This window comes from Cucumis sativus, chromosome 1, assembly GCF_000004075.3.
Source record: "Cucumis sativus cultivar 9930 chromosome 1, Cucumber_9930_V3, whole genome shotgun sequence".
NCBI classification, from domain to species: domain Eukaryota; kingdom Viridiplantae; phylum Streptophyta; class Magnoliopsida; order Cucurbitales; family Cucurbitaceae; genus Cucumis; species Cucumis sativus.
The window spans coordinates 7,425,701-7,445,825 of NC_026655.2; the positions used below are offsets into that span (position 1 = coordinate 7,425,701).

At 27.9% G+C, this 20,125-nt stretch overlaps 3 protein-coding genes across 4 annotated transcripts; 1 reads left to right on the forward strand and 2 right to left on the reverse strand.

Annotated features, from left to right (window-relative positions):
• The first annotated feature begins 482 nt into the window (after positions 1 to 482).
• On the forward strand, positions 483 to 5,137 carry LOC101206544 (serine carboxypeptidase-like 31). Of its 2 annotated transcripts, XM_004146543.3 has the most exons (10): positions 483 to 880; positions 1,664 to 1,771; positions 2,071 to 2,166; positions 2,341 to 2,433; positions 2,597 to 2,679; positions 3,502 to 3,792; positions 3,893 to 4,026; positions 4,340 to 4,435; positions 4,540 to 4,645; positions 4,764 to 5,137. In XM_004146543.3, exons 1-10 carry the CDS (start codon positions 577 to 579, stop codon positions 4,908 to 4,910), a joined length of 1,458 nt encoding a protein of 485 aa, XP_004146591.1. In that variant the 5' UTR covers positions 483 to 576; the 3' UTR covers positions 4,911 to 5,137. The 2 variants fall into 2 exon arrangements, with proteins under 2 accessions (XP_004146591.1, XP_031737498.1); XM_031881638.1 differs by lacking the exon at positions 3,502 to 3,792 and having other exon boundaries at positions 485 to 880.
• A 2,868-nt stretch (positions 5,138 to 8,005) lies between these two features.
• LOC101218318 (NAC transcription factor 25) lies at positions 8,006 to 10,270 on the reverse strand. Its single transcript, XM_004146590.3, has 3 exons — positions 10,047 to 10,270; positions 9,056 to 9,405; positions 8,006 to 8,824 (listed from the first exon to the last, which is right to left on the reverse strand). The coding sequence occupies exons 1-3, from the start codon at positions 10,249 to 10,251 to the stop codon at positions 8,300 to 8,302; spliced, it is 1,080 nt and encodes a 359-aa protein (XP_004146638.2). The 5' UTR covers positions 10,252 to 10,270; the 3' UTR covers positions 8,006 to 8,299.
• An 8,728-nt stretch (positions 10,271 to 18,998) lies between these two features.
• Positions 18,999 to 19,737, reverse strand: LOC101218558 (TIR domain-containing protein). The gene is made up of 2 exons (XM_004146591.2): positions 19,226 to 19,737; positions 18,999 to 19,089 (listed from the first exon to the last, which is right to left on the reverse strand). Exons 1-2 carry the CDS (start codon positions 19,717 to 19,719, stop codon positions 18,999 to 19,001), a joined length of 585 nt encoding a protein of 194 aa, XP_004146639.1. The 5' UTR covers positions 19,720 to 19,737.
• Between the last annotated feature and the right edge of the window lie 388 nt (positions 19,738 to 20,125).

The window sequence follows — 20,125 nt, forward strand, 5'->3', positions numbered from 1 at the left end:
TAAATAAGGCATTTCTCAAAATGGAAAGTTATTAACGAAACAGTATCAATAATATCAACTTAATTAGAGCAATTATCAACTCTTGTGCTAGGTATAGGTATTTGAGTCTTTTGCCAATTTTTGTGTTATATATGCAATAACTTTATCCTTGTGCAAGCTCAAAATCATCAACTAAATTGTATTTATTTTGGCGGACTAAAATAAATCATGTTATATCTTTCTCGAAAAAAATATTAAAAAAAAAAAGAAAGAAAACCAATATATAATCGATTTGATGATCTAAATCTAATAAATTTGAAGGGGAAAAAAAGATATAAATTAAGAAAGAGAAAACTAAAAAGTATCCATTATTATTAGATCTTCCAAATGAACAGTAGTGAAGTGGAAGAGGTTTAGGGAAAAAAAATATTCCACATACACACACAGAACACCTACCCTCTCGAATAAACATAACCTTGCCATGTGGATATAACTCTAATTTCTGAGTGTGTATAAATAGAGAAGTGAGGTGTTTCCAAAGTTTCACACACAACACACTCTAACTCTCTCTAAAAACATATTAATATTTAGTATTCCATGATGAAGATTTTTTCAATAGTGGCGACAGTTTTCTTGGTGTGTACTGTTGTGGTTGTGGAGCCATCTGGCTCCTTCGGATTGGGTAAAAGACAATGGCATTTACAGAAAAGCCCACTTAATCCCTTCTTCGCCGGAGAAGAAGACCTCGTCACTAACTTGCCCGGCCAACCCTCCGTCGGATTCCGCCATTTTGCCGGTTATGTCACCGTCCATCAGTCCCATGGTAGGGCATTGTTTTACTGGTTCTATGAAGCTGCCTCTTCCCCTCACCAAAAACCCTTGGTTCTTTGGCTCAATGGAGGTAAAGTTATTACCCAACTCTCTCTCTCTTTATTACGAATGACGACGTCAAATATGTGAGTCAGGTTGAGGATCAAATCTTTAAAACTTCAACCTAGATAGTACAAGTTTATATTATTGTTGTATATATATCGTTCCATTTCAAAAACTGTGTTTGTTTTTATATTATTTTTTGTCAAATTTTAATATAATATATTTTTTTATTAGGATTTAACAGTCCTTATTAATTACAGGACAAATAAATTAATGCCAGAAATAATACTTACAAGCATAATTCTAAACAAACATGAAATAGTTATTAGTAAATTTTAACGAATGTATTATTGCAAATTTAATTTAATTTATATTTTAAAATTTTAACACAAGTCTCTAACCCCATAATCGTAGAGTAATTTAGGTTTTTTTTTATTATACTTTTTAGATTTTTTTTGGACGATAAATAATATATAAAGATTTGAATTTTAAATTTCAAGAAAAACAGTATACGTCCTATATATATATATTTAGAGAAAAAAAGACAAAAAAGAAAAAAAAGAAGTATTATAGAGGTGAAGGGAGGAAATTTTATTCTTATATGCTTTAGAAGGGGGGTATGAATTAAGTGGCTAATTTGAGAGTTTACATAGGGTTTGATTCTCACAATTCCCATGAGCAAAAGCACTTTTTGACCTGATTTATTAGCCTATTGATTAGGTATTTTATATATATAAAAAAAACGAATGCTCCAATTCAATGTTCTGTGATGAGGTGACAAGGGATTCTCTTTTGTTTTTGTTTAATTAAGGTCCTGGCTGCTCCTCTGTGGGTTATGGAGCAACACAAGAGATTGGTCCTTTCATAGTGGACAATGATGCAAATGGACTTAAATTAAATGACTATTCTTGGAATAAAGGTATATATATAACATATATACATATATACATATTTTATTACTCCCCCACTCCCCAAATTAAAGCATCAAATATTTATAACAAAAAAAAAATGCATCTATAGCTCAAAGCATGTATTCCCCAACAAAGAATATTAATTTTGTTCATTATATGATATTGAAATTGGTGTAATATTTGTACCTTTTTTTTTCTTTCAAATTATCTATAAGATCTGTATAGATATAGGTCCCATTTTATATGATCATTCTTGACAAAAAAAAAAAAAAAAGAAGTAAAATGGTGCACTTTAATGATGATGTAGAGGCCAATATGCTATTCTTGGAATCTCCCATTGGTGTTGGCTTTTCATACTCAAATACATCTAACGATTACGACAATCTAGGGGACGAATTTACAGGTAATTAATTATAATTATTACTTACAAATACGAATATAATATATAATCAATTTGGTCTATCTTTTTTTATATTTTTAAGTATAAAATAATAAGTGGAGATTTGTTCAGATTAAGTTGTTTATAATTATTGTTTTGGATAAATCAAATAATTTAATTTGGTGTCTCTTTGAACAGCAAATGATGCATATAACTTTTTGCAAAAGTGGTTCCTTAAGTTTCCTTCGTACAGAAACCATACCTTTTATATCGCCGGAGAGAGCTATGCAGGTAATCAAGTTGCATTTAGTTCATTGCCAGGATTGAATTCTAGAGAATTATTTCAAATCTTATTATGGTATGATTTTTGTAAATATTTTGATTCATTATCGAAAAATGTTCAAACAACATTTAATTTTTATTAAAAAGAAATAATATTAGATTATATTATCAGGAAAATATGTTCCTGAGCTGGCTGAACTTATCCACGATAAGAATAAAGATTCTTCCTTTCACATCAATCTGCATGGTGTCTTGGTATGTTCATTGTATATAACTTTGATGATGCCTCATTTTTCACATACTATACGTAACAAATTGTGGAGCATAAATACTTCTTTGAGTGTTGAATTTTTATATCAATTATTTTTTTCTCAGACTTATTCTTGTTGTTCTTGACTTTAACTTTTGAGTTTGATAGGTGAATTTGAAGAGAAAAAATTTATCTTTCTAGTCTGTAGGTTTTAAGTTTAATTTTGATTATTTGATCATCTATATTACGATTTTAGTACATTTATGTTTGAATTTTGTTTGAATTTTCTTAATTGATTTTAAATTTTAAATTTTATTAAATATATCAATTAATTAAAGAATTAAAAGTGTAACATTATGATAGTTTGTGATTGTTGAAATCTAGTGATGAAATTTGGAAGTGAAACTTCAAAGTCTAAAATTAAAGAATTAAAAGTGTAACATTTTCATTATTACGAACCAAATGAAAATAAAATATAAAATATAGAAGTTAAATTTTGTTTATAAATTAACACAGTATATACAAGAGTAGAATGTATAAAACTGATGTAACATTATTTTTTCTTATCTGAAATTCAACAAAATTGTAGCTATAGATCTAAAAAGGGTGTGATGTGATTTGAAGAAAGACATTAGTAGGTGACATTTAAAGTGAGAAAAGAAAAAAAAAAACCTAAAGCATTTGTGACGACAACAAAAAAGCAATAATTCCCAAAAAGGATCCCTAGCTAGTACGAACAAAATTTGGAATTATATATTATTCTTGATTTATGGTTACCGTATGATTTTATAATGAATGATAATAATTTGAGAAATGAATACACACAGTTGGGGAACCCTGAAACTTCAGACAGTGATGATTGGAGAGGAATGGTGGATTATGCATGGAGCCATGCAGTGATTTCTGATGAAACTCACAAAATAATAAGAGAAAGTTGTGATTTTAATAGCAATGACACTTGGAGTAATGACAATTGTAGTGAAGCTGTGGATGAATTGCTTAGCCAATACAAACAAATTGACATTTATAGCCTTTATACCTCTCTTTGCATTGCTAATTCTGCTTCTGCTGAGGGCAATTCTGTCCAAACCCTAACCATCAAACGCTCTACTACCATGGTTTCTTTCCTCTCTCCTTACTCTTTCTTTTGTATGTACTTTATGTTTGGCTAACATGTATATAACATCATATTGATAATACTATGTGATTTTTTATTAGATGCCAAGAATGATGGGTGGATATGATCCTTGCCTAGACGGTTACGCAAAAACGTTTTATAATAGACGAGATGTGCAACAAGCGCTTCATGTAATTAGTGATGGACATCAACTCAAGAATTGGAGCATTTGCAAGTACGTAACATACAAAAACTACGAAAAATAATACATTTTTTGTTCTTTAAGTAGTCATGAGTCTTTCTTAGAAATGATACATTTTTATCTTCGATAGAATTGAGTTTTATTTCAAACAATTACGTGACCTTGATTTCAAGATTTAGACTTATAACTTAGTCACTAAAATGAAATGAAATCCAAAACTGACCTATTAAACATACAAAAAGTACTTTCCCCCAAAAGAAAATATAAAGTTGTAATTAATTTTGTTTAGGAATGGTTGTAGTGAATATGATTGTGATTGGATAATTATAATGAAACACACATGCAGCAATACCATATTCGATAGCTGGTATGATTCGAAGCCTTCAATTATTCCGATATACGAGAAGCTAATTGGAGCTGGGCTTAGAGTATGGATCTACAGGTAATTAATTATATAAATAGTATAGGTAAATTAATATTATTAATTAGGTAGTAGTGAAGCATCATAAAATTGAATTGATGAATTAATATTATAATTTGGGACAGTGGAGACACAGATGGAAGAGTGCCAGTGTTGTCCACTAGATATAGTCTCAAATCCCTCAGTCTCCCCATTACCAAAGCATGGAGACCTTGGTACCATCAAAAGCAGGTATTTAATTACTTTCAAATGCTTCAATTGGATTGGATCGCTCAAACCCAATCCAAATTAACACCTATTGTTGTTAGCCTGATTGTAATAAAAATTTGGGTGGCATTGTATATGGCAGGTGAGTGGTTGGTATCAGGAATATGAAGGACTAACATTTGCAACATTTAGAGGAGCTGGGCATGCAGTCCCATGTTTCAAACCAAGCAGTTCATTGGCCTTTTTTGCTTCATTTCTCAATGGACATTCACCACCTTCTGTTAAATGACATCATATATATATATGCTAATTAACTTTTTGAATTAATATATATCCACTCTTCCCCCCATATGATATTATACAATAAATAAAATGTTTCCCATTCTCTTCACATCCACTTTTAATATTCAACCCCACAATAATTTTTGTATCACTATGTCTCTCTTATTTAACTTATAATGCCCCACCTATATCAATTATATATATGTGTAATCAATCTTAATTATAATTTACTCACCTGATCTCTCTCTCTCTCTCTCTCAGTCACTACTTTATATTCTTGGCTTCTTATGAAACCAATATCATTATAATATCTATACACAAAATATATATGTAGAGGAATATTACGGGCACCAAGTGGTTCCAACCCAGCCCAGAATTTTGGGTTTCAATTCACAGCCCAACTTCAGCCTTTTCCTCTTCACCCGTTGTGTAAGAAATGTATTTCCCTTCTTCACACCCTTACTTACTTACTTCTTCTTCTTCTTCCTTTGACACTTAACACGGGTTTGACTCTCAGATTATGAAAGAGTAAAGTGAGCTATTATAGTTCACTTCATGTTTGTCTTAGAAATTATCATAATTCTAATATTAGGATTATAACTATTCTACTTTTTCCTTATTTCTCATATGTCAGTATTTTCCACTCCATCTTTTACTATTCTCCAGTCCCCTTTCACTATTTCTCGCCCCACATATTTCTTATGTTGCTATTCCTCACTCCACTCTTTCACTATTCCTAAATTTTTCAAACAAATTATAATAATCTGCACAAACAGGGACTATAATAAACCAGAGACTATTATAATAAATAACAACCGATTATAGTAACTCACCTCACATCCCACATGTTCACTTGGTTTATCTAAAATAAAATAAAATATATAAAAAGTGAATGTTTACAAAAAAAAAAAAAAAAATTATTTACAAAATATAGCAAAAAAATTTAAATGAGATATAGAGAGTTGGTTGAATTTTATTACATTTGGTAAATCGTTTTCATATTTTATTTTTTAAAATACACCTAAATAAAATTGCACATTTTAAGTAAGGTATATAAACTATAACAAAAAGAAATATAATAAATAAAAAAGCACCACATGATTTTAATATCGATCTAAATATTTTAGCACAATTATACGTTAATAGTTAATCAATAGTCTAAATATTTTAAAGCAAAATTTCTTTTATTTAACTATTATCCATAATTTTGGTATGTTTTAGAGAGAGATTTATATTTTGGAATTTTGTGAAATTTAGTTGGATTTTATGTTTTAAATTAAATCTTTAATTTTTAGTTTGATTTAATTAAATCTTTAAATATGTTTTAAACAAATTTGGTTGGATTTCGAAACTAATATAAAACTTCAAACAGATTGATCACCATATTATTGGGCAGGAATAATTTTTTATTTTTTATATAAATATACTTAGGAAAGTTGAACGTTTAAATTGATATTTATAAAGTTTAAAGTTTAATTTTAATACATTTGAAAAATATATATATAAATTAATATAATTATTAGCTTAAAACCTAAATTGTTACAACCTACAGTTAATATATAGAAATTGATATATTGTCCCTAAAGAATATTGATTAAAAACAAGACTTTACAAATATGATATGTTATGATGCAATATAAATTCACGACAATATATAATTAACTTAATATAAACTAATCAATAACGATTATATACTCATAACCAATGATAAACTTAAAGTAATCTCAATAAATATTTATTCATTATATAAAATAAAAATAGCAAGATGAAGAAGATATTTATAGATTTAATATAATAAATTTTCGTTGAAGTTTAAATAATTTATTTTCTTTTTTAATTATTTGTGAGAAAACCCCTAACCTTTTCAACCATAATTTTTGTAGTAATTAAATTTATCGAATTAAATATATTTAACCATTCTTATTAGCTCAGTAATCAATAATTTATTGAAAATAATAATTGTATCCATTTAATAAATTTGTATTGTAAATAGTTTATTGATTTATTAAAACAAAATAGATTAATTTTTGTCAAAGCCTTATAAAATGTAAAATAATATTAGTATTAATTTTCATAAAGAAAAAAGGAAAAGAAACTTCTAATCAAACAACTGGTGATATCAGGTCAGAGAACTAATTATTTCATTCCTTTATATGTAGAGATGGTAATAAGAACAATGGGTCCTCCATGAGCATGAAAGACAAAAACAAAAAGCTTAAAAGATTTATAAATACGACAAATAGAGTAAAGTGCTCTTTATAAATAGCCAATATCAAATCGATACATAAGAGGAACCCATTTTGGAGTTATGCTCACATCTCCCCTCTCTCTTCCTTTCACTTTCCTTAACTCAAACATAGTGAGTCTTATCTTTAGGGTTACACATTTTCACATCCATCATTCCATTCCTTTTTTCTCATTAATTAATCATACTACTCCCACTGACGTAACCCATCCAACCAAATTATTATTTAACTCAACTCAACCGTGTATTTTAGTAATGATAAAATATGTAATTCGAATCTTCTTTAACTAAGTTGTTGTACTAATAAAGAAATATATTTCAACTCTTCTTTGCTTTTCTATACTAAAAATAAATTGTTTCATTTAAAGTTCAAGGACTAATATATATATATATATATATAAATAGCGAGACAAGAAGTGAAAATAGATTATAGAGGATGAATTTTGACAAGAGAAACTCTAGCTTCTATTTTCTATTTCGTATGGTATGAATCTCAATTTTATATTTAAAGAAAAGCAGAGGTAATTCTTACCTATACATTCACATATATTAAATAATTTATTAGAACAAATATTTGAACTTAATACATTAAGTTAATACATTAAGTCAAGAAAAGATAGAAGTTAAATAAAGCAAACAAATACTAAATGGACTCGAATCAATGAACTATCTTAACATGGCTACTATACTAAAAACAAAGCTACAGAGATTAAGAATAATAACCAAAGTTGATTTTTTTAATTAAAAGTCTATAAAGTGATTGAAACGAATGGAAAAAACTAACGAATAGAAAGACTTGAAATGCAAGATACATCTGGTTTTGCTTGATTTATAATTTACATCCAAGCATGTTGCTGTTGTGTTAGAAACAAATTTGTGGTATTAATTAAACTGATAAAATACAGACCATCTCTAATTTAATGCTACATTAATCAACTTAATTTCAGTAATTAATTATAAGAAATAGTAAGATAAAGTATACTCCCACCTACATCAACTTAATTATATTCATATATATATATATATTCCTTTTTGAAATTTTCTAGATATATCCCCTAAATTTGTAATTTATATATATTTATCATATAATTATTATATTGATATATATATATATATATATTTCTAATTTTACAACAATACCTGAAATTGATTTAAGAGTTCCAGTTAATATTGGTGGGGAGTTGAAAGTGCTGCCTCAAAACGCCGTCGTTGAGTGAGCCAATGAGTGGCGCACCGGATTGAAACGCTGCGTTTTGTACCGGCAGTTGGTTTAGAAGAGACATATATGAGACGGTGTTTTCCTCAGTCCCGGCCGTAGTTGCGCCGCCGCTGTAGCTATTCATGAGATCAAGCCGGAGTGGCTTTCCGCCGTCGTTGGATGCTGTTGCGCCGCCGCTCCAAAGCTGACTTGTAAGCCCGCGTTTGGAGCTGCAGCTGGAGGAAGGTAATTCCGAGATGTTATTTGAATTGTTTTGATGATTGTTAATTATGTCGTCACCTTCGGTTGATAAAGTCACCACGTCCAAGTAGCAGTTTCCGGTGCCCTTGTGTCCGCCGCCGACTACCGTTTTCGGTGGCCTCGCTGCCACTCTCGATAACTCCTCCATTTCACGGTCTATGATGGATGCTTGTGCAATGTTTTTCATGTAAATTCGGCATAAAACCCAATCATCAAGCTACATCAAAAATAAAAACATTTATAACTAATTAATGTATTCTTCTTTTGTATTGCTTTTAACACAAATATATATATATATATATATATATATAATCGCAAGATTATATATCCATAATTCAAATTTAACACAAAAATCATTCTAAAGCTTAATTAAACACGTATAGATATAATTAAGATTTGAAGGTGGATACAGAATGAATAATATATGGAAAAGATTTGAGGTAGCTACCTTGAGAGAAGGTTTTGTTGGATTGGTGAGGTGAGGATGAAGGAGGTTGGGATTATTATTAGGAAGATGGAGAAGCCTATACTCATGCATAATCCAATTTGTTTTGACACCTTTAGGAGGCCTTCCACCATAAAACACCAAAGCTTTCTTAACTCCGACCTTTTGAATTCCATTATTATTATTTGATCCATTGTTAATATTATTATAATTACAACTCATTATTGGCTTATCAGTTCCTGTTGCTTTCCAATATCCTGAAATTGCTGCTCTATTTGGTCTTGCTCCATTTGGGTATTTCCTCTCTCTTGGGGTGAAAAAATACCATTCATTCTTCCCAAATACTGCTTTACCTACAACCCCACAAAACACAATATATTAAATTTCCTTCTTATATTATACCATTATTCAATCACCTATCCCCTTAAAAACTTCGTTAAACTAAAGCAATTAAGTTATAGTAGGTTTAATATTAATTAGTTTCGAGATAGGTCGTGAATGCCCTAAAAATATATATATTCGAAGAATAATGGTATGATAAACTTAGGTACAATCTTTACTAGACATGTGTAGAAGATCACACACATTTGAAATTGTGACTTGTGTTAAAACCACCAATTGTGTAAAAAACTTAAGCTAATTTAGAGACGGAAATAACGTAAAAGAGAGTTTGAACAAAGGATTTCTGGTATGATACAATGATAAATTACCCCTTAACCCAAAAAGTAGTTAAATTAAGGTGAAGATAAATTTAATAATTATATGTCACCATTTTAATTTCTCCATGCTTAATTTATTAGGAATACAAACAAAGCTAAGCCTCAAATAGTTCAATATCATTATTTCAGTATGCAGATAGACAGATTGTGTTCTTATATCATAGGTTTATGTGATAAAGAACTTATGCTGACGGATGAGAGGAAATTAATTCAGATTTATCCAATAAAACATCCATTGAATTTTCCCAAATTAAAAGAAGAAGAAGAGAGATTACTTGGGAGGTCCCATGGATCGAACTTGTACAAATCAAGTTCAGCAATGATGGGAGCCGGAAGAGGAGAAGAAGAAAGCTTTCTTGTGAGATAATGAACCACTAATTCCTCGTCGGTGGGGTGAAATCGGAATCCAGGGGGTAGCTGCAGATGAGCCGAAGTGTTTGACGAAGAATCGCTGCTCTCTATGTAATCTTCATCCATCATATCCTATATCTCTCTCTCTCTCTTAAAAACAATAAGAAACCCAAACTTATAACTTATAAATATATTTCTGTATCAGTAACCGACACGTGTAATTTCCAAATACACAAATCAAAGAATTGAGGAATAATTTGGAGGTTTTCTTTTCAATTAATAATGAGAAATTGGTTTTATTTGGATGTCATGCTTCCCTTGTGAAAGTATACAAATGTGGAACCAAAAACAAATTTCTGATATCAAGGCATATGGCATGCTTCCCACAAGTCACATCCTAACCCTCCATCTCTCAAATACACCTTCCTCATGAGTTAGGTTAATTTTCTATATACTTTCATTTCAGGTTAACATATTGAGTTTATATTCAACTTTACCTTCAAATTTAACAATTTTGGAGTAAAAAATATTTCAAACTTTTATTGAATGATTGAAAGCAAGTTTTAGGTTAGTTGAACTTTACTCGTGTTGTTAATTATCCTATATTATTTTCAATAAATACTATATGGTCATCCCGTGCAAAAAAATTTAAACCGTTTGACTATAAAACTTTTAAAAACTATATTACATTCTTATGGGTTAAATTATTGATTCCTGGCCTTATTACCTATGCATAGTTTTAAGTATATTTGAGTTTAAGGCAGCAAGTTTATGATTAGGCCAAATCTATGGTCTAATAAGGAAAATCCATGGTTCTGGAAAAGGTATACGACCCACATGAGACTAAACTAATATCAACACAAATATACCAATTATATCTATACAAAAAATTCAATCACGTGGACTAGTATGTTTTATAATTTAAGGCTCATTATCTAAAATTCTAATTTGATCACTTGATTAGAAGTTAATTGAGAACATGATTGATTAATATTTGAAAAATTATTATAAATGATAAAATTATTGAAATCAAGATATTTAAAAAATATAACAAGATTGTTTATCGAAAATGGTAGTTAATAATTTACTTTAAAAGTTTAGCAGGGGTTGATAATGAACCTGAGAAGATAAAACTTTAAGTAAAAGTGTACATCATTATAATAATTTTTTCTCTTAATTGTATTTTACTTCAATTCTTCAATTAACTAGGGGTTTATAGTTGTAAACACATGACAATCTTTTATGGACTTCATTTTCAAAGTTAAAAATCATTTTCAATATTTAAATAGGGTTATAAACGTTGACAATCAATTTAATTGGACTTTTATTGAGTGATCTTTTCAACCTTTTATTGAATTCCAAAAGTTCAACTAATTAAAATATTATAACTTCAATTATAATTTTTTTAAAAAAATTATAGTTCAACAACCAGATAGTGTTGATGGATCTGCCAACCTTCCTTTTGATCTTAACACAGGCTCTCTTTGGATTGAAAGTGACAATGGCACCTTCACAAGAACGTCCTTATGAGCATGATGAAGATCAGTTGGGATAATTAAGATCAAAGTTAGTTGATCTTTGGTTAATAAGATCAAAGTTCTCTTTTCAAATTATATTATTTTTTTGTATGATGTACAGTCGTATATTTCTCACACACAAATGTCGTTAATAAAGTATCATATTTTTCTAAAAGAAACATAAGGATTACTAAATGACCTAACAAATTTATATTTTTAGGATTGAAGTTAGAGATTTGAATTCTTTCCTTTGTCAAATTTTGATGTTCAAAGTAATAAAAAATCAAAATATTGAATTTTGAGAGATTTAGATAAACATTTTTAACCACATAATGAAGGAACATATTTACATGTCTAACCTAAACTGAATTCTAATCAAAGTCATGGAAGTATGTATAGAGAATTAGCGATGATTATTATGAAGTGGTTATGATAGAGTAGAGAGTGCCAAACCGAGACTTTGTTTTTATTGAATTAGGTTACACAAAACATAAATGGAGAAAGGGGTTGGGGGATGCTCGTGAAGTGAGTCTGTTCTCTTCTCTTCACTTCTGCCATTTGGTTTGTACTTTTTTCATTATTCATATATGTTTCATTTATGACACTTCATTTCATCTTCTCAACATTGTTTGCATTAATTCATACATTAAATTGATTCAACTTACTCTACCTTTTCATCCATACTAATAATATACATAAAGAAGAGAAGCAAGAAGAGATGAAATCTAACCTATTTTTCCAATTGCTTTCTGCTCCTTTTTAGTAACTTTTTGAATATTTACTTTATTAAATGGGTTGATGACAAAACATATTATATATAGTTTATTTTTCCTATTGATTTCTTGTTTCACGAAACCTGTTATAACTTGAATGGGCCATCAACTGTACTAATTAGACGAGCCCAAGAAAGTTAAGCGATGTGGCCCAATCCACCACCATTGAGAGTCGTCAAAGTTGTGCATGTCGCCTATCTCTCTATTTCTATGGGATTCATTCATTTGTCCCTTTGTTAGTGACGACCATATCAGTATTCATCATGGACACTCCGATTAACTTCATCCTGCTTCGCCCAATTTTATCGTCCATTTGTGGAGCTTTATAACCTTATATTCCATGTCCCTAACTACATTTTGCATAACATCCTTTACCAAAAGAAGATATATATAATATACCAATATCAAAATAATCCATTGTTTATCTCAGATAATCAAGGTAGATCACTATCACAGAAAAAAGTTAATTTCAAATTTATTCAATAAAAATAAAATATAATTCAATTAATCTCTCAAACATTTAATTCTTTCTCTATTTTATAATGGTTGAATTTTAACTTTGTTTTTAAATTTTTAAATTTGGATGTATATTCATTTAATTTAGAATAATTTCAATTAATCTTTTCTTCATTCTTTATATATATATATTCCAATCTCAAGTTTTTCTTTTACAAATATAATAAAAAATATAAATATATATTACATGTATTCACTGTAGAAGACCATATATTATACAAATTGTTTTATTTAATATACACTTATCAAATATATCACAGTTTATTTCTTTAGAAAAATAAAATGCATAACATTGTATAAATAAAATACACTTTTGAGTATTTTATATAGAAAATACTACTACAATCATAGTTACCGTTGTCGTCACCATCACGGTCGCCGTCACCACCGGAACACTACAACTATTACAAATCCAATTCAGATTATATATATATAGTCACTTTTAAAAAAAGTTGAATGTATGGAGACATTTAATTTCTAACAAACCCAGTTTTAGAAAGAAAAGAAAATATATGTTTAGTTATGTTTTCAAAGTTGAATGTATCTACACATTTTGTAAAAGGTAATATTTAAAATTAATCATTCTTCTCCTAAACCTTTTGGAAAAGAACAAAAGAAAAGAAAAAGGAGAAGAGGGAATTTTATACTTTTTATTATTTGGAATGAAGGTTGAATTTGCAATTCCACACATGCATCTTCATCAATAACACCTTTTAGCTCAATATAGTTACATCTGGATATGACCTTTTGTCTTTTTCATTTACTTTTTTTATTCAAATTAATTTACACATAAACGAATTTCATCTTTCTTTTATTTAAATTAATAATGTAACTTTCTTTTCTTTTTTTTAATGATTAAAAGTATTTTTACAAAAAGTCAGAAAGTAAAGTAATGGTAAGTGATTAGACATCGAATGGTGAAATTCGCTAAAAATTGGATATTAATCAGAAAGTGGTTGATTATATTATTATACTAAACCTATTTGTTAATCAAATGAAGCAATGAATAAAATAAAAATATTTAAAACGTGTGAGTAAAGGAAAAAATAGTGATTATAAAAGAGGTATTCATATTATTATATTTATACAAATTTGAATGGTAGAATTAATTAATATTGTTAGTGTGGGTGAGGGAATTTCGAGGAATAGTTCTAGAAACTTCTGAGAAATAATGTAATGACAAAAACGAAGAATGAAAATTTGAAATAGAATTTTCAGGAAAGTTCCATTCTGTAGCCCTAATTTCTAACATCTTCCAATGGAACTTCTCATGACTCTCATCATTATTATTTTTTCAATTTTATGTTTTATTTTATATTCTTTCAATTATGTTTAAGAAATTATTTAGACACAAAAAAATTAAACAACACTTCTAAAGTAATTGTTGAGAATTTTCATAGACTTTAAATTATGTTGCACATATTTTTATGTTGCAATAATCACCCATTTAATTCACACACAAAATTAAGTTTATCAATGTATATGTTCTCATGAAAGTTCAAACACCAAGTTAATTAAATAGACACGTCATACTAAAATTTTAATTTAAAACATTAACTTATTTTAAACGTAATATAATATATACTTATTTACAAAAAAATACTAAAGAATACCAAAAAAAATTATGATAATATGATTTACTACCTTTTCTAAATTGTAAAAATAGCAAATTTAAAAGTCGAAATAATTCCATTAATTTTTTTATTTTATAAAAATAAAATATAATTAATTTTTTTATATTTGCAAAATGAAAAAATAGATGTCATGAGCTGTTTTTTTCTAAATATTTTTTCTATTTGATGCAATTTCTCGCTTTGTTAAAAGATGGATAGAAAAAGGCAAAAAACGATAAAATAACTCAAATAGACTGTAAAGAAATTTTGATAAATTTTGTTAAAATAAGGGTGTGGTACAATTTTTGAGATTTGTGTGTTTGAATTTTGTAAATTTAGTCTTAAACTTTAAATATTTACAAATTTATTAGACAGAGAATTAGAAAAATTTAAGATTTTGTAATACATAAACTTTATAATTAAACATAATAAATAAAATGAATTTAAAAAAAAAAAACTTAATTTGTAAGAGAATCAATTATACACACTTTTACATAGTCAAGGAGCTTAAATTTCATAGGGAAAACTTGTAATAGGACTTTGAATTTCTATAAAATTCATGAATTCAGCCTACACATATTTAAAAGTTAAATTTAGTTGAAAAAACTATGTTAAAAATGTAGATACTTTTCAAGCCAATTTTATACTTGAGAGATAAGTTAAATTTAAAATCCTAAATATTTGATCCAATACAAAAAAAAATTCAAAAATAAAAAAACCTTCTCCACACTTTCTAAAATCATGTCGAGATTATCTCGACGTAAATTAAAAACTTTTGTTGACTAAAGATCTTAATATATTCTATCTATTAAGAATATAATTCGACGACATAACTAATTATTTTGAAATGAAATCTTATATTATCAAATTGATTTAAACTAGTTAGACAAAAACATTAATCGAGAGTCGGGTAAAGATATTTTAATTTTTTCAATATATTTATAGAGGATTATATTCTAAAAAAGAAAAGATTTTTTTTTTAATTAAAAAAATCTGTTCATATGAAACTCATACATAACTTAATAGAAATATATATAAGAAAGAAAAGGTTAAATTAAACTTAGTCCATTCCTCAAAAATAAGAGTCCACAAGTTTGAAGAGTATTGTTGTTGAGATTAAAGAAAAAATAAATTTGAAATCAACATTCATAGACCTTCAAAACTTTTACTTCTAATATATATTGCCTTAACTTTTGACTATTTTCAAGTTTAATTTACTTACTCAAATCTTTCTTTTTGACCAAAATATAACCCCTTCTACAGTTAACGCTTTTTATACACTATAGTATCATCAAAATTAATAATTAAATACATGTTATGATTTTTAACCCTTTCAAAATGGTTTAACACAAACATTTCAAAATCATATTTTCTTAATTAGATATATACTTAGATAATTTCAAACACTCAAAGTGATTTAATTTTTAAACTAAACGATATTTCAAAATGTTTGAATCATTAGGAAGATAAGCATTGTCTCTGAAATGTTGAAGATTCTCACGTTTATCTAATATTTGAACTTACTTTATATTTATTTAATATAATGTAAACCACACCTAAAAACATGTGCTTATACCTTTTATACACACACACATCTGAATTCACATAATAGTGTGGAAGAGAGATTTTAAGTATTTTGAATTACAACATTTTTTGTATATTTCCAGCTCATGCATTTGAATATTAAAACAAAATCATTTTGGCATACAAATTAGTCACTTCCACGTTTTGCATATATAGAATCATCATGTTTCCTTCTTCTCCACGAAAAATCACTACGTTGTTCAAGTTGGCTTTTTTTTGGGATAATTTGTGAAATGACAAATGAAACTTCTCATTTTAATGCACACTAATTACTAAATATGAAAACAATCTTAATTTTGCTATTTTAGTGTCTATCATTTTGACATATAAAATATGGGTTTAAATAGACCTTTAATTTGTGTTTACATTACAATTATTACTTATTAATTTTCTCTCAACAAATTTAAAAATTCATCTAATTATTAAATGTGACATATATATATCCCAAAATTTAAACACTATTTTTATCATTATTTTCGTAAAATCATTTTTTCATTTGTACTTTTGTCTTACTATATTATTGAATCTTCAAGTGATTTTTAAATATGGATACAGCTAAGTTTTGGATATCTCTTTCTCTATTTCACACTCATGAAACTTTAAGGCAGGTAGAAAACTTTGATTATAGTTATGTTATGATCATTAATTGTGGATAGAAATATCAATTTCAAAGAATAGTTTTCAAAAGAAAAGTGTGAGCATAAGACATAAAAAGAATCAGGTGTGTTTTCATTTCAAATATACAATATACAACAATATATTTATGGATAATTCTATAGTAGTTATTTATAATTTTATCAATAACATTAATTAGTCTAGTCTAGAATATGTTATATACTCAATGCATTTAAAATTATATTTATTTAAATTTATGTACACATAAAGTACTGAATTTGTCATCAATAAGCATCATCAATATTCCCAAGTACACAAACGATTTATATCCCTGTCTTATTTTCGTTGTGCCAATTCAAGACTCTAAACTTCACTTTTGTAAATATGTTGGAGAGGTTGTTATTGCAGTATGACAAACTGATTTTATTAGAGATAAAACTTGAACAATGTCTTATTGTATATTGATATATAAAAGATATTCTAAACTGATTTTAAAAAAGCTTGGTTACGGACGCTAAGAAAGATCTTCCACTTAGGTGGAGAGTCTGAGTACATTGTATTAACGGAATCTCGTATAAACTTAAAGGAAGCCATGTTGAAATTGAGAAGAAAGTTGTACATGATTATTATTGATTATTGATGATCAAGAGAGTATATCAGATAACTACATTTTTATTATAATTGTTATGCTCTTTATACAATGAAGTTTCTTTCTAACTGTGCATCAACCACGTAAACATAGTCGATGTTGCACAAAATTGAATTATCAATCTCTATATCTCTCATCTACGGTGTTATTGTCTGATATTAAGTTATTATGTTTATTAGTAGTCATGCATGTTACAACAACATGCATGTATGACATATGTATTTTGTGTTAGATCTAATTTATTTTTTAACATCAAATTACACCATCTTTTAGATTTTGTTCAACCAAATATTATGTGTTAAACTTATAATCTGATTCAATTAAACTCGAAAAGTTTCATAATCCAATCAATATTATATAGACATTAGGTTATTATAATTTCCTTTCAAAATCATCCGCACATAGATTATTCCCAAACAATTATAGACATTTTTAAATGTGAGTGAGCCATGGTTAATTAAAGGAGAATTTGACTAAATTAATTCAAATTTTATTGATTTATGAAAGTTTAAAGCTTTATTTGATACAATCATAAAATTCTCTTACAAACATTTTTCAAACAAAACGTAATGATGAAATGTGTAAATTAATACATTTACAAAGATTAAAATTGATACAATTATAACTTTAGGTTTCATTCATTTACACTCTAAAATTTAGGAGTATACGTTCATATATATTTTCTTCCTAAATTATTAATTTGAAGTTGGAACTCAAACTTTGGATCATAAATTGAATTTTCTGTCCATTTAATGCTCACATTACTTAACAAAAAAATTAAATACAAATAATATTCCTTTGTGAAAAATAAAATCACATGTACTACTACATATTAAAAAATTCGAACTCTAAAGAGAGGAAAGATCATATTAATATTGATCATATATTTTACTACTATTAAGTTATTAACTAAGAACTCCCTTTGAATTAAACCCAAAACAACAACAACAATAAAGAAAAGAAAAGAAAACTGACATTAAGCTTAAGAGATCACTGTTTGATACCAAAATTTGGAGAACAACGTCCAAACTCATATACATTAGTAGATACTCTTTTTTAAATTATAATATATGTGGAATTTGTATTTATTTGGTCGCTCAATTTCTAAATCACAAATTTAATTTCTAGACTTTAATATTTTTTATTCATAGCTATCTTTTATATATCAAGTAATTTAATTATAGTTTTTTTTAAAAGTTTTCTAGAGAGTTTTATTATAAATTCAAAGTAAATTTAGAACATCAAGAATCTATTAGATACTTTTGTAATTTTGGAAATTAAGTTTACGTAATTGAAAGCTATACAGTTTTTGTAATCATACATTCTTTGATCAAGTTCTCTAAAACACTTCCATCCATTAATCATGAACTCAACTTTTCAAAGAATTTGAACCAATTTTATTACATAATAATACTATTTGATGATAGTACGTACAGAGGTTGCTGTTAGACTCGAATAAACAAATTAAAATGAATTGGTTGTGTTAATCAAAGCCCTGGCCTATTTTACCAAAGAGGAAATTGATAACAAAGAATTCTTTTTCTAAAGAAATTAAAGAGCATATTGATTTGAATAATTCATATTTTGACTCTGCATGCATTTGCATGATCTAATTATCCGGCATCTCTCCGGCCCCTCCACCGACGATAAGATTATCAATCACGGCGTTTGAAGCTTTCCTCAACAGCTCCGACCAATCCCTACAAAAATAACAACACAACATATATGAGTGATTTTGAATACCACAATTTGTATAAAAGCATTTTTTAAATTTAAAAGGATTGAAAGCATTATGCTACAGTCACTTGATTGAAAAAAGTTAGACAGTAAATTTACCCGTTAACAGTGTCGAAAGTGAGTCCAACAGTGTATTTGGCTTCCCCAAGTGCCCAATTGAACCTTTGCAACTCTTTCTTGGGACAGCTATAGTTGTATTCAACACGAAGTTGAGACGGTCGAACGTCAACGAAAATTGGAATAATTTTCTTTTTGTTCTCCATCATTAGGGCAAGTTCGTGCAAACAAAAATATGACTCACAATACCGCGGCGAGAACACCGCGATCCCAACCTTACAACTCCGAATACCTTCTTCAATCTCACCAAACAATTTATCCCCCGGTTTCATGCTCTTACTATCTAAAAATGAGTGAAGACCTATTCTAGAAAAATGGTCATGAAGCAATCCTGCGATGTTACGTTTCGTGTCTGCACCACGGTGGTTTATGAAGACATCACATTGGCGTGATATGGATCGGATATTGTTACGACGACTGAGGATTTTGGATGAAGTTAGGTAGCTTTTGGCCACAGTTGAAAAATATCGTTGCATGGCTTGATAAAGAAGCAACAAATCTGTTATTTATTTGTGTAATGAAATTGGAAACGAAAGAGTTTGTGGGGGTATTTATATATTGAGATAGATATATCGAGGTGGTATGAACAAAGACCACTTGAATTTCAAGGAAATTTTGAAGGAGGAAAAGAATTCAAAATGCACAATTAGGTTGGAATTTTATTATAACAAAGAAAAAATAAAGAATTTTATTGTACATATTTCTTTCATAAGACCCAATATATATATATATATATATATATATATATATATATTTAAAAAAAGAGAGGCCTTTCGCAGTTGTATTTTTGACTCTTTAAAAACAATAACATTCGCAAAATCCCTTCAAACACGTCCAATAAAGAAAAATATAATCACCCAAAAATAAAAGAGAAAGTTGCTC